General features: G+C 49.3%; 1 protein-coding gene across 3 annotated transcripts in view; it reads left to right on the forward strand.

Moving 5' to 3' along the window:
* SMYD2 (SET and MYND domain containing 2) overlaps positions 1 to 22,662 on the forward strand; it is a 48,700-nt gene that overhangs the window by 23,123 nt on the left and 2,915 nt on the right. For all 3 annotated transcript variants that reach the window (XM_082701746.1, XM_082701747.1, XM_082701748.1), the window contains 8 exons: positions 5,345 to 5,455; positions 7,930 to 7,990; positions 8,729 to 8,853; positions 14,127 to 14,194; positions 16,803 to 16,905; positions 19,102 to 19,212; positions 19,625 to 19,745; positions 20,743 to 20,917. In XM_082701746.1, coding sequence (XP_082557872.1) covers positions 5,345 to 5,455; positions 7,930 to 7,990; positions 8,729 to 8,853; positions 14,127 to 14,194; positions 16,803 to 16,905; positions 19,102 to 19,212; positions 19,625 to 19,745; positions 20,743 to 20,917 — 875 coding nt within the window. The remainder of the gene's footprint in view (positions 1 to 5,344; positions 5,456 to 7,929; positions 7,991 to 8,728; positions 8,854 to 14,126; positions 14,195 to 16,802; positions 16,906 to 19,101; positions 19,213 to 19,624; positions 19,746 to 20,742; positions 20,918 to 22,662) is intronic.

Genomic DNA, 22,662 nt, shown 5'->3' on the forward strand with positions numbered 1-22,662 from the left:
ACCAGGTCCAGCATGTCAGTAGATAAGAAAACAGTGGCCACAAGTGGTTGGGTGACCTGCCCAAGGTCACAGGGGCAGGACTGGGGAACTAGGCTGTACAGACTGCTGGTGGGAGGCTATCTCCGCTTTCCAACATGGTGCTTTTGAGGGTCTTGAGGGCCCTCTGGGAGAGGGGGCACTATAGGAACATGTCAAAGAGAAGTGACCTTCGGTGGACATGAAAGGGGAGAGCCCCTTCTCGTGTCATCTTTGCCAAAAATCTACCCCAAGAGTGCTAAGGCAGCACACTTCCCAAGGGTGTCGTCTTCCCAGGGAGTGCAGCATCTCAGGAGACCCTGGCCACTACGTGCACTCTTCCCAGGCCCTCTTCCCTGACTGCAGCGCTTTAGAATTTTCGCTTTATTTTATACAATTTGGTGATATCTTGTCCCATTTACTTTTCTCTTCATTCACTTGACTCAGTGTGATCCTGCCAGAGGAAAGATTTTAATTGATGATGCATGAAAGGATAATGGGAGGAAACATAAAAGAAATAGAAGTTCCTTTTTAGTTAGGCTTATTTTGTAACCTGTGTGTTTTAATGAACTATATTTATTTTTATAAATATGCCTGGAAAGCTAAGTATATTATTGCCTCACTTAGACTTCTTCATTAAATTGCACCATGACATGTACAAGAGAATGGTTTTACAAAGTTATTTAATAGAGGAACCCTTGTAGAGTAGAACTTTCTAGGGTGTCATTTCTTAACATTAACAAATAGAAAAGAAACTGTTCATGATGCGTAAACAGGTGATGGGGTTACAAGAGTGTTTTTGAAAGTAAGAAGGGGCTTGCCCTGATGGGGATAAAAAAGCACATGTGAGGATCATGTGACTGAGGACGTGAGAAAATTTGTGAATTTCCTCGTTGAAGAGAAAGTAACTGAAACGTAGAAGATGCATAAGAAATACTCACCCGACCCTCTTGTTGTTATGGGTGAATTAGGGAATTGGGCCAGAGTCGCAGATTCAGTCCTGGTTAAATTCACTTTGGTCCCTTAACCCAAACCTTGGAAGCGTCTTGAACTTGACCACCCTTTTCTCTAAATGTTCCACATCACCGGTAGGAAGATGTGTGGATGAAGGAATGAGCCCATCCCCTGGCTCTTGAAGGGAAACATAAAACAAAGCCCGTGTCCTTGTGATGGGGGCCAGCAGCCTCAGTCACCTTCGTGTGAGGTGGTCGGTGTGCACCTGACTCCTTTGTACGCCTCCCCTTGATGATAATGGTAGTGGCAGCAGAAATCCCATGACATTTTTCTACTGTTCCGCATTTCAGGAAGTCACATGCCTTTGGCCAAGTAGACTAGGTCTGTTTCGAAAGCTCCCTTAAAGCCAAGAGAAATACCAGGTGCGAAAGTTAGGAAAGGGGACTTCACATTAAAAACTCAGTCTCCTTGTCCAGGAAGATAGCATTATCATTCACTCAGCAGAAAACTGGACGAAATAATGGTCCGTTGTTTCTTCCAAGGTTGAAAATGTTGGCGCATCCTGAGACAATTTTCCAACTCTTTATGTGTCTTGAAGCATTTTTGTCCATGCACACACAGGAGTCATGCGGAGCAGTTACTACATTGACTGAAAATGACCTCGAGGTTTAAATAGGGTACGGAAATTTCTGTATTTTCCTTTTACATTGATTTAATTATTTAGCTTCATTGGACAAATAATATTTGTTCATTTTAGAAAAATCTGGAAAGTACAGTCTGAAAAGAAACTGAACAGAAAGGATCCATGATTTTGTCCTTCCAGAGAAAGTCTCTACTAGCTCTTTGCTATCTGTCTTTCTCCTTCCTGTCTATTTGTATATTACTTTAAAGGAAAAAATATGATCCGAATTCACATAAAAGTATAAAAAGTTTGCAATCGGGGCAGAAGAAATAGCTTGATTTTTGAACAAGAAAGATACTCAAAGTTTTAGAAAGACTCACAAAAATGTTTTAAAAAGCTTATATAAGCAGTTACAAAACCACTCTGTGTACGAAGAAACCACTGATACTGGAACACAACAAAACAAAACGAAACTGTTCGTTGATACTGCCTATTCTGATCCCTCAGGATAGCCAGTTTTTTGTCCAGTCTAATTATTTACAGTTTTTCTAGTCAGAACCTGGGCAAATTGCCATTGTCAAGTTCTCTGCGGTGTGGGAACCATCCCTGTGACAGAGGACGGCATGTCAGATGATGCTCGGGACCGAGCAGGTGCTCCTGCCAGATGCGAGCCTCCCTTCCAGCTTGTTGTTGTTTTAAAGAATTAAAACAGTGCCATGGAGGTACCTCTCTGTCATTCCTCCCTTAGTCCACATCTCTCACCACTTTCCAGCAGAAGGTGAAAACTTACTTGGGGAAATTTCCCTTGATGAAACTTTTGTGATTCCACACTTTGAATTTATTGTGCCGTCTGCTTTCACGGGCTGTGTGTGGATCCGTGTCACACACGTGTCTCCTGTCACGGTCACAAACTCCTTCAAGTTCAGGACTTCATCTCCCCTCCCTGCCGCTAGGGTCAGTTGCAGAGATCGTTGAATGCACGAAAGAACGAACGAACGAACCAGTGAATGAACAGGTTCCCATGTGTTTTGAGAGTGTGCCATGTGCCAGGCGCTGTTCTAGGTGCTTCTCCAGGATGAGCTGATTGGATCCTGATGAGGATCCTCTGTGTTTGCACCGATGCCTCGTTGTCCCCACGCGAAGGTCCTACATGTCTCAGTCCTCGTCAGGCTTTGGATCTGATTATCATTCTCGGAAGGTGTCAAATCATAGCCTTGGAATTTGGAACTGCTAAGTAACGCAGAGATTACATTATTGACAGCCAAGGGTACAGCTGCGGAGGGATTAAGAGGTCCGCCTGCTGTCACAGAGCGGAGGAGTGCAGGGCTAAGAATGCAGGTTTCCTGAGCCCCAGACCCAGGGTCCACTTCCTCGACAGCGCTCTGCTCTCCGCCCAGAGGCCCCCTTCCCTTTGAGGACGTTCCCATCTATAATTGTCAGCGTCGTGTGTTACTTATGTTAGCCTCGATTTTATGTGCTCTTAATGAGTTGAGTCTATTACTAAATAATACATAAATCGTGGTGAGAAAGGGTGGGGTTAAACTTGCTTCTCCCAGGAGTCATTATTGTTGAACACGGAGGACAAGACCTGCTGTTCAGGAAACGGGCATCTCCAAGGCCCTGCAAAGCCTTCTCTTAGAATTCCTGGTTTCACAGTGGACACGCGCTCGTGGTTGCTCATTATCTCTGTGTCTCCTGCTGGCCGCCCCCATTCCCCTCAGATGCCCCAAGGCCTGAAGCCTTCTCGGTCTTTGCCTCTTCACCGTGCTCTCATTTCAGGCTTCGGCTAAAAACAGATCCCTTCTCCCTCGTGCATATCTTGTCATTTCTTTCTCTCCGTGCATCGGTTATATTCGGCACGGCGTTATTTAACTGTGCGGAACATCTCGGCACTGAACTTGAGCCAGTGGCCTGCACCACGTAGAGCATTAAATCATGAAGTGACATTTTGTCCTTCCTTCTTGGGGTGGGGGTGGGGGGCAGGGGGCAAGGAGACATCTTCATTCTTTCAGCAGCTTTATCGAGGACCTCGTAAATGTGAGGCCCTGTTCTAGCTTCTGGGTTTTAAATGTGGGAAAAAACCCACACCAGACTGAGTTCCTTTATTTTAATAGGGGGAGACAGATACTGACCACAAATTAATAAATCCGTAGCATATCAGGTGGTGAGAAGCAGCAGAGATGTATAGAGCAAGAGAACGTGCAGGGGTGGGCGCGCGCTAGTGGGTATTCGTGGCAGGAGTCCGGAGCCAGAGATGAGAAGAGGTAGGCAGGGAGCGACCTGGGCATCCAGGGGAAGAGCGCACCAGCCAGGAACGCAGCAAGTGCAAGAGGTCTCAGGGCAGGAGTGCGCACGGTCCGGGTAGGGAGCAGCCGGGGGCGGAGGCGAGAGCCCGGTAGGAGGCGATGGGGTCAGAGGAGTGGGGGGGTCCCCAGCATGAGTGCCTTATCAGTCATCTTTAAGACTCTGCCTTTTGCTCTGAGACGAGACGCCCTTAGAAGGTTCAGAGCCGAGAACTGGCAAGACCTGAGTTCTGTGTAGCAGGATTGACTATCCTGCTGCTCTCCTGATCCTAGTTCGCCGGGGCAGGCGCAGCAGTGGGCATGTGGGTGGGAGGCATGGGCGGTGCTGGGGTGGGGGAGGGGTGGGGGCTGCAGCGGGCAAGGGTGGGGCAGTGAGGGGTGATCAGGTTCTAGATCTCTTCTGAAGGCAGCCCAGTGTGCTGGAGGTGACCGGGGAGCATGGGACAGGCGACGAGGATGACCCCGGGCTCCAGCCTGAGCATCTGAAAGAACAGACTCGCTGTTTTCTGAGGGGGGGGAAGAGGCTGAGGGGAAGCCAGGATATGCCCGCTTCCGTGGAGAGGCGGCGTGTCTGCAGACACCGGTCGCAAGTGCTGGGAGATTTCCCACCTCACAAGTCAATCTCACAAGAAGCAATCAGCTGCTTCTTGTCAGTCAGCGCATCCCTCCATGATGTCCCGTCCATTCTCTGTCATCCCCCCGCCCCTGTCACCAGTGATGGCATCGCCAGCTCCTCCCCAGCCCTCACTCCTCTCCAGGGCCACCACGGCACCACGATGTCCTTCTCCCTCAGCCTCACCAGTCCCTGTGCACAGCGTCCCTCCCCTGCCCGCAGGGAGCTCCTAGCCTTTGTGTCCCAACCTGGGACACGAGAGCATCAAGGCAGGCCCGAAAGAACTACAGTGTTCCTTTGTCAGGGGACTCTTCAGAGAGTCTTTGTTCCTAAATGTGGCCAGTGGTTGCCTCTGCCAGGCTCTCCAACGGCTCTTGCCAAAGCCTTCATTTGTGTTCTGTTTTTGTCACCTATGAAAGGAGACGAGTGGCTGAGTGCAGCTCTCAGGGCTTTGCCCCGACGTGAGAACAGAAGCAGAACAGGACTGTTTGAGGGCGCGGGGCCAGATCAATGGCAAATACCCCAAATCAGAGATAACGGAAGGCGGCGTGCGCCGCTCGGGCAAATGAGGGGCTGCAGGAAGATGAGATGTTGATGAAAAAACACAAAGTAGATTTTCTCATCCCAACGACCTTGGCCAGGCCTGAGTCAAGGCCATACAACCGTCTCTATCTTAAAGGATGTTTTTGTCTCTCACTTTTGTGAGCTTCATTGTGTTTTCCAAAAGGAAACATATTTCACTTGACCTTCACTAGAAGGACTTACTGCATCCTCTCTTCTTGAACTTTATTCCTGTGTGTGAATGTTTCATCATTTTCTTTTTTCTAACTTTCCCAGAAAGAAGATTGGCCCATGCACAAGCTGGAATGTTCTCCCATGGTTGTTTTTGGGGAAAACTGGAATCCCTCAGAGACCGTAAGGCTAACTGCAAGGATTCTGGCCAAACAGGTGAGGAAATGGGATGATGTTCAAGTGTACTTTCTTTCTTTCTTTCTTTCTTTCTTTTTTTTTTCCTTAAAGGTCAGAAAGAGGAGTGGCCTGTGGCGACCATCTCTGGTTAAACATTCTCGGGCTCATTTCCCCTCACGTCCCCACGGGCGGGCGTGGGAAGAACACTGCAGCAGACACTGTTTGCTGCTGGCCCCGTACAACGAGGATGTCACTTACCCAGGTCGGGAACGCAGCCACAGCTGTTAAATCCTGAACTTTTGTTTTGTTTTGTTTTTTTAATGAATCAGGAAAATACAGCCTTTTCCAGTGTGAAGAGCTGAGTGACAATAACTAGAGCATCCTAGGGAACCGGCCTGGCCTGAGCAGCTTTGCGGTCTTCCCCTTTCTTTCTGACACCTGGAGTGCTCCCTGCCCCTCCTCCCAGCAGCGCCCTGTTCCCCGCTGTCTCCACCTCCCACTTGCTCTCATCTGGGCAGGCAGGGGACGGGCTGGAACAGTCAGCGTGACAGATGCAAAGGAGAAGAAAAGGGGAAGGAGAGGAAAAGATGGGAAATCGAGGCACAGTGAGAGAGGAAGGGCGTAAAAGAAAGAAGAAGTAAAGAAAGAAATGCCCCAGGGGGAACTGATGACAGTCCTGGACAGTGTCCTCCAAAGATGATGCCAGGACTGGAGTCCTCCGCCTTTTGCAGTCGGACCTTACTGACGGGGCTCGTGAGGTGCCAGATCTCACAGGAGCAAACTAAAAGATGGGGGAGAAACACCACGGGACGTATCCTTGTGACACAGCCTAATAGGTTGCGCGGCACTTAGAAGGCATAGATCTGCGGAGGCCCTGCCCGTGTCAGGGAGGGGCTTACTGCTGCTGAGTTGGGGGCAGGACCCCTGTACTTGTCTTGAAGCTGAAATTTCATCCACTTCTTGATACCTGCCCTTTACTCCTCTATACCCCAGCTCCCTTTAAAACTTTCTATTTCTTTGTCTAAGCCAAAGGGGATTGCAATGGCTGGCACATATCTGTCCCCGGCCCAAGTTAGGATCCTGGGCCACATAAACAGAGGTAGAACATTTCCGAACTCTGAGGTCATTGTTCCATTATGTGCGGCGTGGGTCAGGTGCTTGCTGGAGTGCCACATCGTCTGCTCTGGGGTGAGCAGAGGAGTCACGGGCTGCCTGTAGGTTGAGACCAAAAACATCCAAACTGTTTTCCTACGAGAGTGTTAATTTATGAGTCCTTAACTGACAAGGATCCTGAAGCATGAGCCCAGTTCTCGGTCAGGGGGACAGGGTGGGCGGAGGCAGTGTGACTGGGCGTGGTGTCCCGTAAGATCTGCGAGCATTTGGGGAGGACGGGGAGGTCCTTCCCTGCCCCCGCCTCACGCTCTTTGGTGGCATTTATAGTACTGTGGTTAAGAATTCTAAAGAAGCCCATGTACTTTCCCTGAATGGAAAGCTTTCCCAGGCAAGAGGACTTAACTAATCTTACAGAAATGTATCCTGTGAATGGAAGATTTCTGCTCCAAAAAGAACAGTGGCAATGTTTTGGCACCGGGAGGGTGGTCTGAAGGCTCTGATGAGTTTATGCCGGTTCCATTCAACTTGTATTATAATTACTTATTGCTACTGATAGTCTGTTAAATGAAAAGTTACCTGGCCATCTTTTCATCTCAGTAGGACTTGATGATTAGAGAAACCAGACCATTTGTATTCTAGTAGCTTGCAAAGGGTTAGGGGAGACAGGCTACCCAACTACCAAGGGTAAGCTTAACATGTTAACCAGGGAGGAGAGAGCGCCCTGCTAGACCACCTGTATCCCCAAATTGAATAGCCAGATTACAAAGACACGGCCTCAGGCCAGCTCTTGAGCTCTGCTTTTGAACTCTTGTCAACACCAAGTTTATTCATGTTCTCAAAGCCTAGCAGGTTTACTATTGTTAGCTCCTCTTGGGGTGTCTAGAACAAAGCCAGCAACACGTTTAAAGTGAATCTGGGCTCACAGATACCACCAAAAGTGTTCTTTTTGAAACACAGAATTTGAGATCATTTTAGCCTATGCTTAAAGAAAGTGTAAAATGGATGGGGGGTTTGATTTTTGTTCCTTTTTAGAAGGAGAAATAATAAATAGGATGGTTCCCCTGTAGACTCAGAGTCCTTTTAAGTCGGGGCCCTAAAAAAGTTGATGTCTCGCCAGTCTCCTTTCCCATAGCGGGCATCTTTGAGCCTACTGTGCGCACAGCGCGCTACTGGGTGTCAGGAATGTGGTAGATGCTTAAGAAAGTTTTCCGAGAAAGTCCTTGCGATTTGGGCACTGGGTAGATACTCGCAGCGCCCAATGGCAGGACTCCTGGAAGGGTTTTCTTTGCTTCATTGAGAATCGTTGCTCTTCCCTGATGTCAATGTAATAATAGTGAAAGCACCACTTTTTGCCCTGGTGGTTAACATCTCCATCCGTGTGGTTTCTTCCCGATCACTAGAAGATCCATCCAGAGCGAACACCTTCCGAGAAGTTGTTAGCTGTGAAGGAGTTTGAGTCACGTAAGTTTTCTGTGACTGGCCGAGGAGTCGTTGGAAGGACACATGTCTGTGGACAAGGAAGGCAGGGCTGGAGAAAGGCACGGGAAGCTTGTGGTGCTGGGGATTTTAACAACTAGTTTTTATTTTGACTCGTGTGCCTGTTTTGAAAAAATGACTGTAACTCTTTTTTTTTTCCCCCCCTGAGTTGACATGATGACTAGGAAATAATGAAGGGGAAATAGGAGCTTGCAGATGAGTTGCTGCATCTCGAGCTATCTCCTGCCGGCTCTCCTGGGATGCTGAATATTTTTGTATCTTTGCTGAATTGCAGTCCTGTAAACAGCTGATGTCCTTACTGAAAGGCATTAAATCAGGGCTGTCTTGTGTCTTGACCATGACACAGATTCTGGGGCTAGTGGTGAGGGGAGGGGCTAGACTGGACCGCGCCTGCTTGTCAGGGCTGGTCTCTCGTCCCTGACCTCATTCCTCACGGTCAGTTAAGATTTCCTGTTCCGAGTGACTTCCAGTTGTCAGAGGAAGAGAAGAAAAGAAATGGCATGCTTTTCTTTGCCTAGAATTTATCAGTTACACCAAGTAATGGGGAAGAATATTTTCTGGGGGCTCCACGGGGTTTTCTTGGTTTTTTGTTTTGTTTTGTTTTGTTTTTGTTTTTTTCTCCATGCCATTTACAGTAGGACGAGGATGTAGCTAGAAAGTCAGAGTTTACTACCCGGTGAATAATGGTTTGCTACTCCCCAGATCTGGAGAAATTAGACAATGAGAAGAGGGACTTGATTCAGAGTGACGTTGCCGCACTTCATCACTTTTACTCCAAGCACCTGGAGTTCCCCGACACGGACAGCCTGGTGGTCCTCTTTGCACAGGTAAGAACACCAGCCTCCGGTGACCATCTCTAGCCTTTCCCTGTCCAAGTCCCTGTCCCCAGCACACACTTGGTAAAGATGGTCGGAAATAGACTGATGGCTTCTATGATGACAAGGCTGTTGCCCTGTTGGACCCTGTTTTCCATAGCCCTTCTGGGTGACCTTGAGCAGACCTTGAGCTGGCCCTCCTTGATGTGTGGTACATAGGAAAGTTACCTGACCTTTCCCTTTGGCACAGAAAGAGTTTGAGAAACCAGAGGTGTGCCAGCACCCCAATATTGTGGCATATTAGAAGCTCCTTGAAAGGAAAGACCATTTGAGGTTCCCACAGTAAATATTGCTTTTCTTCTCTTAAACCTTCTGTTCTGACCCTAGTGTCTTACTCCTACAAACACTGTGTCACTAAAGCACAGGCACATCCAGATGCCCCCAGGAGGGAGGCCTTCTCTGCTGCCCCTAGGGAAGGACAGTCACCAAGACAGGAGCCTGAGTGGGTCTAGGTACAGCAAGTCTCTGCTGACAGTTTTTAAGACGTCTTTAGAGAAGTCTAGGTTTACGAAAATCAGATTTAATTAAAAAACCAGAGAGACTTCTAGACAAGAGCAACTTAGAAGCGACCGAGGCGCTGGAAACCAGTGTGTGGAAAGGTGAAGATGGAGGCACGGTTGGAACAGATGGAGGAAGTGCGGCGATCACTGCGGCTGCGCGCAGTCTGACCACATAGACGTTCCTCTTATGGCGAGGGTGGCACTTCCGTCATGACCTCCTTGATCGGATTGCTCTCCCTTAGGTAGCCAGCATCTCCCCTACAAGCCGAACGTGTAGTTGAAGGTGACCTTCCCGGAGAGAGCAATACGGCAAGGCTGTTGCATGGGTGCACACAGCTCTGTTCCCCTGCCAGAAACTTCCTTCTCTAGCTCCACAAAAGACCTTGGGTGGATGCTTACGCATCTTGATCTTAGAACAGAATCAGCGTCGCCTGTACACCTTTTGACTCAGTAATTCCATTTCCAGGAATCTGTCCCAAAGAATCATCAGAGAATGTGGACAGTAATTCACACGCAGATTGTCTATGGCGGGGGTTCTTTGTAAAACTGGGAGGAAAGAAGGAAAACAACAAATGGCTTTGGCCGGCAGTACCTGGCATAGCCTTGTGACTAAAGGTATATATATAGCCTGTATATCTTGTTTCAGCGGATGTGTAAAGATGTGCAAAACGTGGATAGAGCTGTAGTATAAAAGCAGGATAAAAATGTGTATAATACGAGAATACACACACATATGTTAAAAAAAAAAGATTTGGTGCAAGGTCACAGGTGATTATCTCCTGAGTTGTAGACTGTTTTTGCTTTTTTTAGTTGGGTGATTTTCTGAATTTTCTGCAATGAGTGTATGTAACTTAAGAAAACACTCAAAAGGGGCTCAGTGGGTTAAGCCTCTACCTTCTGCTCAGGTCATGATCCCAGGGTCCTGGGACCCCACCTCAGGCTCCCTGCTCAGCGAGGAGTCTGCTTGTCCCTGCCCCCTGCCCCTTCCCCCACACATGAGCACACCCGCTCTCTCTCTCCCTCTCCCGCAAATAAATAAGTAAAATCTTAAAAGAAAAAAGAACACTAAAAAGAAGAAAAAGATTAAAAAGCATCCATAATTCTTCCACTTCAGAAATTCCACGTTTAATGAATGAAGTGAGTCTTTATCTCTTTTCTGAACCACTTGAACTGCCGTGAGCGTGACTGCTACCGGTTGGATGAATTCCTTGATGGATATAATGTTATAGATAATATTTCTGTTTTGTGACTGTCGCCCTCAGGGGGAAAAAAATGCCATTCTTGGTAAAAGAAAAAAGGATTCCAGTTATGAGTGTTACAGTAGATTTTCCTAATTTTCACTTTACCCTGGATTTATATTTTTCCTAAGGGTCCTAAGACAGTGGATTTGAGTGACAGTGGGCAGTTGAGGAATTGACCATCTGCCATTAAAAAAAAAAAAGAGAGAGAGAGAGTTACCTGACTCTTTTCTGGACTGGAGAGGGCATGGTTATATGAGAACCCAGGAGAGATGAAATAAATATAGTGTGTTTTCCCTTCTAACTGTGAAAAAAGATCGCTTTTCCTCCAGCACAGCAATGGATGCTGGTAGGACTTCTCAGTTTTGGTGTCGGAGCTCTGGGACCCTATCTTCATAACCAGAAATCAAGGCACTTGGTCTCACAAGCAGAAGTATATTTGTGGTGAAAATGACTCAGAATCTTTGACATTTGGACTTACTCAAAATCCAGGAGATAAACATACACACACACACACACACACAATAACTGAAATAATTAATTCCTTTATAGACTTCATATTTATCAGATCACAATATCCATTCTCACATTGTGTGTGTACGCACTTACATGTGTATGTGTGTGTATAGACATACACATGTATCTTTTCACATATGAATTTGAACAGGCACTTGTAGTATCCCCAGAGAAAACTCCAAAGCAAAGCTGAAAAGTGCTGTTCGAGCCCCGGGCCACCCTCTGGCCCCGCCTCCAGCCCCACGCTGCGTGTCCTCTTCTCCAGCCTCCGAGCCTTCTCCTCCCTCTGCTTCGTGGGAGGGCGTCGTGGGTTACCTTGTGGCCCAGAAGCAGCTGGCAGCAGAAGGTGACTGCACTCCTCCGACAGCGTCGAGGTGCATTCTAATCACTGGGAACATATGCAGGGTTGGGAAGTGTATTTTTGGTGTGCAGCCTACTTCTGGTCTAAATGCTAATTATGAGAATAGATTTAGCAAGGCACTTAACGCCTGAGTTGACTTGAAAAAAAGGACGGCGGCCCATGCATCCTTCTTAACAACATGCAAGTTCACTGTTCCTCTCTGGGGATATTTCAGAAGGGAGGGAAAACTGGCAGAGAAACTGCTATGCGGTTTGGCGTGTCCCCCATCCCCGCCTCCCAGGAAGGAACCGTGAGGACACTGTGCTTACAGGAGCCTCTGCTCCTGAAGAAACACACTCGCTCTTCCTCAGGGAGAGGAGGACGGTAGAGGGAATCGAGCGACCAGGGCTTGTAGAACACTGAAGCCCGAAGGAATCTGGAATCACAGACTGGTCCCGGGTTGGAACAGCAGAGGACGAGATTAAGAGGCAAAGGAGTGAGTCTCCTACCCCTCAGAGTTAGTGAGGAGCTGTCTGTCCCTCGATCGGTTTTGAAAATTGTCGCTAGATTCTCATTCATTCTCTCCTTTTGCAGACACTGCTGAGACATGGTAGTGCTGTTCCGAGGTTGTCTGTAGATCACGAAGGACCCGCCATGGGGCAGGGCACAGAGCTCATGCTCCAGTATATTTTGTTGAATGAATGAGAATCCTCATTCACTCTTACCCAGTGTTGGTTGTAGCTCATTGGCTCCTGATGGTTGGTTAATGTCCTGATGACAGAGCAGGTTGGGGTACTGGAAGATGGCACAAAAAAATACGACATGAAGTCTACGTAGAAATGCCCAACAACTCCGGACTTCCAAGGCTGTCTGTTATTCCAGTCTGCAGTAATCTCTTTATGTCGAAAGTTCTAACTACTGGTTGTAAATATGTTGAATTGCAAAAGCCACAAATGAAACCCGTCACAGCCTTTACTTCTCTGTGCATCTAGATTTCTAAGCCTTTTGAGTTTTATGGAGAATTGCCTTATTATTATTCCTATGTCAGAACAGTTTCAGAGGAAAATGAGATAGAGTAAAACTCTAGCGTTTCTGAGAACTTTGTTATCTGAATATCTGGTCCTAACTCTGACTCCTTGTCTGCCACTCACTATTTCTATGGCCTTGAGCAAGTTCTCAATCATTGACCTCTCCCTGAGCCTCAGTTTCCACATCCATAAAATGGGTCATCAGAGCAGTTTTGCAGATTTATGAGAGGGTAAACATGTAGCACCTAGCATAGGGCCTGGCCCAAAGGATGTGCACAGTGGATGCTGTTTTAAAAAGCCCGTCTGTTGGCCTGAAATGTCCCGGTGCAGCGTCTCCAGTATGGAAGGATGTGGTTCTGACCCATGGGGTAAAAGCGTTCAGCTTGTGTGCCTCACAGGCAGCCTTCACAGCAGCTTGGCAGGACTTGGGGGGGGGTATCTCAGCCTTTGCCACTGGCTCTGGGCCAGTCACTGCTCCTCTCTGACTTCAGATTCGTCATTTGAAAAGTACAAAGACTGGTTCCCCTTCCAGTTCTGAAGTCTTAGATGTAAAGGAAAAATACCCACTGAGCTGTCTCCCTGTTGGACCGGGTGTGCATCCAGGGCACGGAGTTAAGCCTGTTCATCCTTCTGTGCCCAGTGCCCACCCTGTAGTGGCTCTCAGGGAACATCAGTGGAAAGAATAAATGTACAGAACATAAAATCAGGGCGTACAGTCCTCAGAGCAGCCTGCTCACTCTGCGTTAGACTTGCACAAGTGTGAGAGTTACTCTTCTTCTTAAGGCTGAGACAGTTGCCAGTGGTTGATTTGGGCCGAGATGTGAAAGATGGGTGTCTGTTCGTTAGCCTCCGGCCCTTGGCCCTGTGCCTCTCGAGGGGGTGGGCAGCAGTCAGGTCAGCTCTGGAAGTGTTTCCCCATTCACCACCTCACCGCGTGGGGCAAGTTGTGGATTAAGTGACTTCTTTTTCTTAATGTATCATTTATTGGGGTACCGTTGACCGACAGGGTTACGTTAGCTTCAGGTATGCCACATAGTGTACAGCACTAGTGTACATCGGGAAATGGTCTGTGCTCTGAGTCCACCTGTCCTGTCACCTTACGCAGTCAGCACAGTATTCCCGACTACCTTCCCCATCCTGCACGTCCCATCCTCATGGCTCATGGCTCTTTTACCCGGAGAAAATCAGGGACCGAGGGACCTTGTGATGGGTTCGTGATCATACAGCCGATCTGTGGCATCACTGGGACTGGACTCCGGGTATCCTAACTCTAGACTTCAGTCCTTAGAGCCTTAGCGGCTGTGGTGGCCTCGGGCCACTGTGTGTGAGGCGGTGGGGGCGCGGGGGGGGGGGCGGCGCAGGGGGTAGGTCAGCTGCACTAAAGGTTCTTCCTTCCTAACAATTCTGCCTTTGTTTGTTACACATGAGATTGCTGGGTCAGTTTTGTTTGAGCCAAGGGTACGTTGGCCAAAAGACAGGTTTTTACATCACTCAACTGGAATGTCGTCCTAGTTAATTTGTGAAAGGTCAAAATTAAAGAATGATTTCTATCCGAAGAGAAGCTTCCTCTCACCTGTTTCTTTCTCCCCCTCTCTCACTGCAGGTTAACTGTAATGGCTTCACAATTGAAGATGAAGAGCTTTCTCATTTGGGATCAGCAATATTTCCCGAGTAGGCTGAGTTTGACTTCACTTCTTTTCCTTTCTACTTAACTTAACACTAATTAGATTTTTTTTTTGGATTTTTAAATAACCTACCTAACTGCATGTGGCAGGCATGAAACTCCAAGTGAATTAAGACACCTTTTTAATTCTGCCAGATTTCAAAATATTTCCCATCCATTTAAGGATCCAAAGGTAGTAGTTAAGAGAACAGTGGCTTGTTAAGTCCTGCGAGGTACGGAGCTATTATTAAAGAATGTTTTATAGTGCGCATAGAAGGAACAGTCTGTGCCCTGCTGAGAAATTTGCTTTTTGCATGTCTTTGGTTCTGGAAATCTTTGGGTTTCTTATACTCAAAGCAAAACACTAATTGCCAACCAAGAATTGGCCGTAGGCTAATGCAGAGACGATTTGAGCTTCTACAGCTGTTTGTTCTTCTCGAAAAATACGAGTATAAAAACAGCACAGCTGGGGTGGGACACTCTGCTCAAGTAGCCAACTAGGAGGATTTCAAAGAACGACAGGATTTTTCTTTACTTCAGGAAAACTCAAGTAATTTAAGAAAGGCTGGCCCGATGGCAAATGCAGGTGTTTATAGCTCCGACTCTCATGGATTTGCCAAAAATGGCTTTGCTGTGGGGTCTGCTGGAATGGGTGTTTTCAGATGCTTTGGTTCCCTGAAATCAGTCCTCCTTGCAGAGATGGAGCGAAGAAGCCCTCCCTGCACCCCCCATCTGAATCCACAGTGTAGATTGGCGAGGCTCTTAACACACCCCCCCGAGCCTTTAGCTTCGGGCTGAAGCAGAGAAAAGGGGACACCCATGTGTTTGCCGTGGATGATGCGTGATCTCCCGAGGCACGCGTGTGCATGTGTGTGTGTGTGTGTGTGGCCGCCTGGATCTGGGCGTCACATGGGTCTGAAAGATAGAGAAGCACGTGGACAGGCCTGTGTCTTGGCAGCACCTGCCACGGGCCTTCCCAGCCTCTGCAGCCGGGAGTTTCTTCACATGATATTGTCCCCGTGGCCAGAATGGTGGCCTTGGCCGTTTGAATTCCGATAGTGAGGAAAGAAGTGTCTTGGGGAGAAGGCCTTGAGAAAAGGAAGGAGAAACCGGGAGAGGCCATCAGACCCTCTTTAGAAGGCTCTTCCTGACAACTTCAGACCTGAAAGAACGTAGCTGCTCTCAGTGTTTTCCAGACGGAGAGCGAGGGTCAGTGGTGTTGTCTGGCGTTTTACCGGGCGCCGTGATCACGGGAGAATGATGATACCAAGGGCGTGAACTCTTCTGGGTTCTTTGCCTTGGTGAATTTCTCCCACCGTTATTGAAAAGATATCCAGGGGTCTGTCTTGAAATTAATTAATAGTTCATCAATGAAAGATTCTAGAAAGCGGCTTTTCCCTGAGTGACAACTCTCAGTGCACTTGTTTATCAGGTTCCCTGGGGCCTGGTGGCCTGTTGTTAAGCCAGGTGGGCTGTGCTGCGTGGCAGAGGCGACCCTTCCAAAGGACGGGACAGGGGACTTGCTTCCGTGTTCTCCCAGGCTCAAGGCCAGTCACATGGCTCGCTTACTGTGGCCTTAGCACCTGGGAGCTGGGAGATGAGCGCCCCCTGTTGTGCTCGGCAGAGCGAGGGTGGCCCGTCCTCATCGGCCCGTCCTCATCGGGCCGCAGTGCTCTCTGCTCTTTTGTGCTGGGCCAGACAGGACCGGGGTTCTGGTGGCTGAGGGCTCAGGCAAGTGACACTGGCTTCCAGAGCCATGTTCCATATGGATGTGAGTGCCCATATGAGCCCCAGTTTCCAGGCAGTTTTAATTGGGGGAAAAATCCCTTTGGGCAGAAATCATATCGGCATTGTGATTTCAAAGGCAGCATTTTCAGAGATCAAGCACTGTTTCCCTGTAGTTTAGAAATTTCTGTTCTCAGAACTTTGACCTTGATATAATCAGAAAGCTCAAAGCCCCTCGCATAGGCGAGTCTCTCTGTCCTCTCCGTCCCTGAAAAGCAGACAGTGAGCAGCAGGAGCAGTAATGTCCCAATTTTCCAGATGAGGAAATCAGGGTGTGGAGAGAGGGGCAGCTGGGCTCCTCGGGGCCTCTCCGGGTACCCCAAGCCCTGCCTGAGGAAGCTGGCCTCTCCTTGGTGGCAGTTTCCCAACAGCTGAAGAAAAGACGCCAGAAATGATCCACAAACAGAAAAAGCTGCTTGGAGCCGGCACCCCATCTGTCCCGCGCAGGGTCCAGTGGGGGAGCCGTCTGCCACGGCCGCTGGGCTTTGAGTCCTTCATCTCGCGGGAAGGAGCGTTGGTGGGATTCATTGTCACCACTGTTTTTATTGTTGTGTGTGTGTATGTGTGTGTGTCTGTGTGTGTGTGTGTTTGTTTGGCCCACATGTCACCATTTTGAATTGTGAATTTCACTTTTCCGTATTGCTAGAGGCATTAGATATGATACAGACACAGGAAGGACGATCTCTTAGACTACGATGGCCAACTGTTAGATTGTTTTTTCAAACGTCCTACCAAGATCCCAGTCTTGCAACCTAGTAAGTACATAGCCCAGGATCGCCTGATCAGTCTGCCTTCCGGGGAGAAAACTGGGTTTTCTTTTCTGATTGACAGCGTTGCACTGATGAATCACAGCTGTTGCCCCAATGTCATTGTGACCTACAAGGGGACCCTGGCAGAAGTAAGAGCTGTACAGGAGATCAGCCCGGGAGAGGAGGTGAGTGTGAGGCTGGCGGCAGCTGTGGCTGTGGGTTTCCAGCTGTGGTTTTACAGGGCGATCTGGAAGATTCTCTGTGGCCGCACTGGGCAAGGGGGTCTGGGAGTGATCCCAGCAGCTGACCAGTTTCTGGTCTCAGGCCCTGCAAGTCAGTGATCAGGTTCATGGCTCATGACTTCGAGCCCTACGCTTTTGCCTTCCATTCAGTGCTCCCCATTTCCGTCAATGGCCAAGAAAAAACAGGAAAGAATAAATTTGAGCTCAATCCCTTGCAAAGACTGATAGAGATTTGCAGAGAAAGGACACTGCCCAAATGAGCTCAGCGAGATTTTGGAAGCTCTTGAGCGTCTCTGTATTTCTCCTGCTGAACAATTGAGTTTGAGCTTTTGCTTTTTCTTAGTGAATTTTGGCCTGTCCTCCCCACACCCCCAAAGAAGGTCAATCCCACTGTTACATGAAAGAGAGAAAAGCAACCCAGTGGTAGCTAACGCATTGGACACCAGATGCCCACATGACCCTCGCACATGCTGTCTCTCCACATCTGAGCTCCCGAGAGATCGTTGTTTAGGAACGCAGTTCAGGTGGTGGCCGAACACACCGATGGGGCCAGGGGAGGCCGTCTGTGGCCAAGAGGCACCGTCCTAAACTTAGGGACGTGGAGATTCCCTAGCAAGGACACATGGATTGGTTAGGACCGTAACCGCACACTTCAGAGTCCATTTCAGTTTAATCATCTTCAGTGCTTTTTTAAGGTCTTTGGATATTTTAAATTTTAGACACAGTGATTAGTGTGCTAAGCGATCAAGGCCTTGGCTTCTCCAGAAGCTGTTGACCAACCCACAGCCGAACTTGGGGCAGGAAGTCCAGGGCACAGATGAGACTTTCTGCCCTTTGCTTAATTCATCATGACGAGGGTACCCTGTTTTCAGTTGGGGCCTCTTGCGACTACGCCGATGCCTCCGTAGGAGGCACAGTCTCAGTGGGTCAGAATGTAAGTCACCAGGCTCCAGTGCTCCCCTGGGGCTGCTTGTGGAGACTCCACAGTCTGTCACCTGGCCGGGCTCTGCCTGGGCCCACACAGAGACACTGAGCGGCCTCTGTCGCCATCTTCTGGGCCCTTGTGTTTGTTGCGCGATGTCTCTGTCCATCCTGTCAAGGGAACGCGGCAGCTCTTGCTGTGGTGAGGGAGGCCTGCAGAGCTAGCTCCTGTGCCTTCGCCCTCCCGCGATCGGAAATGCGGTGACCTCACTTTGGGAATCAGTGCTTTGGGGCGACTTGCCCTTTAAAGAGGGTGTCAGATGAGCCACGAGGTCTCCCTGACTGCCCTTTGGGTTGGGAAGAGCCTGGCTTGGCGGTGCCTGCAAGCACCCAGCCCGGTGCAGGTCCCCCCGCCTGCCAGCCTGAGGTTACTGGCGCGCTGACGGCTTTGTGACATCCATCTGTTCGGGCAGACATTTGCCTGATGGTGTGGGATGAGCAGCGAGTGCCGTCCCAGTGAGTAGATAATGGGCAGTTAAATGCCGGGCTCCTCCATATGCTCCAAGTCCCAGTTAAAGACCCCGTTAGAAAACAGCAAGGACGGGAGGACCCGAGGAGCTCAAAGGCAAGATGTCTCCAAGTTCTCTGGCCCAGCGGGGTAAGGCAGCAGCCTGCTGCTGTCCTAGAGGCTGTGTCCTCCCTCTGCCTGGCCCAGCCTCCTGCTCCCTTGCCAGCAGGTCGCAGATGTGTTCCTGCTTCCCCTCCATCCGGCAAGGCATCCAAGCTGGCCCAATCTGGGAAAGAAAGGGGCTGAACGAAGGCCGGGCAGACACGAACCCGGGCCAGTCTCAAGCACGAGTAGGGTCTGTGCGTCTCCGCATGTGACGGGTCCCCGTCCTTGCTGGGACACATCCACTGTTGGCTGTCTTTGGGGAGGAAGGGGGTGGGCATGCTTTCAGCACTCCCCGTTGACTGTTCTGGGGACTCCTTGATTCTCTAGAAGGCGGAAAGAAAGGCTCTTTCTTTCCATAGCAAGGATGTGGACAAAACTAGGGGATTGCTGACTTTAGAGAATTCAGGGTTTTTAAAGGAAGAGCATCCCCCCAGCTGTGGCCCTCCTTGGGGCCCACCCCCGTGAGTGTTTGCAGAGCCGCAGGAAGGGGAAGGAGCGAGTGCACCTGCGACAGACAGCCTTGTCCACTCCTTTTACCCCCTTAGGTGTTCACCAGCTACATTGACCTCCTGTACCCAACAGAAGATAGGAATGACCGGTTAAGAGATTCTTACTTCTTTACCTGCCAGTGCCAGGAGTGCACCACCAAAGACAAGGTAGGGCCCTGATCAGGTGAAGGTGCCGACCCCACCCTGCAGCTCAGGACCTCAGGTGCCATACACTGCCCTCTCTGCCTTGGGGTATGCATTGCCCATGCTCTTCCGTCCGTGCTCCCCGCTCCTCATTCTGTTCTCTTCATTCATAGATGTGTGAGCCCACAGATCTGCCCATAGCAAACATGTTCTAAGTGTCCTGCCTTGATAAGGATTGTCTAGAAAATTCATATTTTTGTTTGTTGTAAAAAGGTATTAGAGTACTCAATTTCTTGGATCCAGTGCCCAGTCTCCTTGCAACTTTAGAATGGGTGAACCCCTATCTCTACATGGAAAAATAGACTATTTGAGAGGTTTCCCCTTGGTGCACTTTCTGTACGAGGTAATGTCTTGCACGTGTGGACATTTCCCACAGGATAAGGCCAAGGTGGAAATTCGGAAGCTCAGCGATCCCCCAAAGGCAGAGACCATCCGTGAGATGGTCCGGTATGCGCGCAACGTCATCGAGGAGTTCCGGAGGGCCAAGCACTACAAATATATCCTTTACACCTGTCCAGAAGTTTACTGCCCCTCACCTGCCAGAGGTGCTGGGTGAGCTGGGGGGGAGGGAGCGGACGAAGGGTGAGTGTAAGATTCTGAACGTGCAAGGAGGAGTGTCTCCTGGCAGATGTGGGCAGAATAACGGACTGCCTGTGACTTGGCGTCACCCGCACCTAGTTCTATGGTGTTGATGTCATCTTTCTTCTCTTTGTTTCACTAGTGTGGTCAGGAGCTGGATGTGGTAGAAGAGTTTATGGTCAAAGCTGTGAAGGAGAGAGTTCCTTGCAGGCCCTCATTGCTTGGGTGTTGTACTCCAGGCAAGCACAGTACCGTGGGCTTTGCTTATTACAGCACTGTACCTAATCCACACAGGGACACACAGTTTTGCCATCCCCATGTAGCAGATGGGACTCCTAGATTGGAAGTAATTTACCCAAGGGACAGAGCTCACCAGGATTTTTGCTCCAGGTCTGCTGACTACCATAATCCATATTCTTAACCCCTACATTACAGCATTTTCTTAGGTAAAAAGGCATCACATTTACACATGGGGGGAAGAGCTAAAAGCAGTGGAGGAAGTTAGAGGCACAATTTTTTTTTTTTCCTCAGTCTAAAAAAGAACTTTCCTATAGTGGGGACTTCTTCCTTAAAAATGCTTCTACTAAAGTGCTGATGTTGGGTGATGGAGGTTGAAGGTTTGTAATTTTAAACGTTGTTTATAGCTGAACCGAGGGTCTGTTCCCCGTGGCTCAAATTTTTCAATTGTGTTTAATAGTTGAGATCATTAGTTATTCCCAAAGTTTCTTTCTTTAAAAAAGCATGTTACTTGCAGAAAAAAAATATTTTCCTTTCCCTTTTGCTTGGCTTTCCCTAATTTACTTTTTCAGAGGGTGAGGGAAGGCACAAGGTGGAGGGAGTAACTCCTTGAACCCAGCCTTGGGCAGTGTCCAAGCAGAAAGGCCCCAGCCAATGGTTTCCTTGACTCCAGAGCACCCCCTAGTGAGCTGCTGGAGATCTGCGAGCTCAGCCAGGAGAAGATGGGCTCCGTGTTTGAGGACAGCAACGTGTACATGCTGCATATGATGTACCAGGCCATGGGCGTCTGCCTGTACATGCAGGATTGGGAAGGAGCCCTCCGATACGGACAGAAAATCATTAAGCCCTACAGGTGATTGCGATGGCTGTCCTCGTCCTCTTAGCAGGGACTGGAATTGGGTGATTTGGAATGCTGCGTTTGTTTTCTGGCTGTCCTGTGTCAGAACATGCTTCGAACAGCTTTCTCTTTCTGCACCCACACCTGGAGGCCCAGGGGCAGGCTGCTGCTGCGTCGGGCCTGGCCTGTTGGGTTGGCCGTCTGCAAGAGATGCCTGTGGAGACAGGTTGGGGTTAGGAAGGGGGCACCGGGCAAGAGCCCTGCCGAGACCTGTCCATTGTGCTGTGTCCAAAGTAGTTAATTCCTATCAGTATTAAGAAGCCACCAGCTTGTTTCTTTTCCCTCCCACGCCATCCAAGGTAAACAGACGTGCTCATTGGTAAGCGGGGGTCTCACATCCCTGCTTTTCCCTCGTTAGTCACACCACCCTCTTCTTGTGCTTTTTGAAATTGCAGCCCAGTTTGCAAGTGGGGACATGCTAGGACCATTGTGTTGGTTTTTGTTATCCATTCCCCCCTGCCAAAGCTCCCCACCCCCACCCCTCGTTCTGAATAAGGCAAGCTGGATTTTAGCTTCCAGGAATAGTGGATTTCAGCCCCGGGGAAGTTTCCTATTGAGAAGGTTTTTAAACCTCAAAGTGTGTGACTGATGGAGGTTTGAGGCAGTGTCCTCCGCCTCTGAGTAGCTGTTTCAGGGCTGGGAAGGCCTAGATCTTATCAGTGGGGCCCTTGTTAAACGCATTCACATTGTACATTTATTTGGGCCTCCCTGAGACCCAAGTGGCTCAGCATCCCTGGGCATTAGACCTGAGATCCCTGTGCCCCCAGAAGCACCCCCGGTGTCTCTCATGGATTTGAGAAGCCCTCAGCACCCCTCCAGTTCTGGGGTTGGGGACTATAAAGTTTGTGTCCAGGCTGGGTTTCCAGGGCCTTCCACGTAACCCTGCCTTGCCCAGAGAAGCCATCAGGGGGAGCTCAAGGGAAGCCAGCTCCTAAAATCTGCTCTTAGAAACTATTTGCTACACCACAGAGGCTCTCAAAACCTGTCATCTTCCTAGGCTTGGTGAGAAAGGCCTCCGGTCTTGCCCACTGCCCTCTGTGAGATCCGGAGAGAGGGGATGAGGGAGAGAGAAAGATACGAGATCATCTTCGCCTTGTGGTCCGTCTCCCAGCAGGGCCTTGCTCCCCTGGACCCTTCCTTAGCTTAGTGAGCTCCTCCTGGAAGCGGGCTCTGGCGCAACAGCTTCCCCTGGGCAGATGATGCCGCCTGCCCAGGAATACAGCTGGGATGTGCCTCTTTTGGGTGGCTCTTGAGGGTAGCGCCATACAGACCGGTCTATAAATCAGCACCTGCACACACACACGCTTTCTCCGCCCTTCCGCTCTCACCCATGAGCGGCCTCTTGGTCTCTTTCCCTGGCAGGCCCTACCTGTCGGCCTTGTAAAATGCAGAGAGGGAATGCCGGCTGTATACAAGGCCCCTACCGGACCACAGAGAACACTTACCTAGAAGTATGTGTCCTGACTGCGGAGTGCTGGCCGCCTTGTTAAACCAACTGATGCCGTAGAGTGTGACAGAAAGCTGAGGTCCCGAGACACACGGGGTGTGTGTGTGTTTAGATGTACTGTCTTTTTAATATGAGAGGATAGGCCTAGTGTCTTCCTAAGTAGGGGATTCACTTTAAAAGATGTTTTTCCCTGTGCCCTGCTCTGGGTGCACCCAAAACAAAAATCTGGGATTAGGATTGAATGTTGTGTTTA

The sequence above is a fragment of the Mustela nivalis genome (genome assembly GCF_964662115.1).
Source record: "Mustela nivalis genome assembly, chromosome: 16".
In the NCBI taxonomy this organism is placed as follows: Eukaryota; Metazoa; Chordata; class Mammalia; order Carnivora; family Mustelidae; genus Mustela; species Mustela nivalis.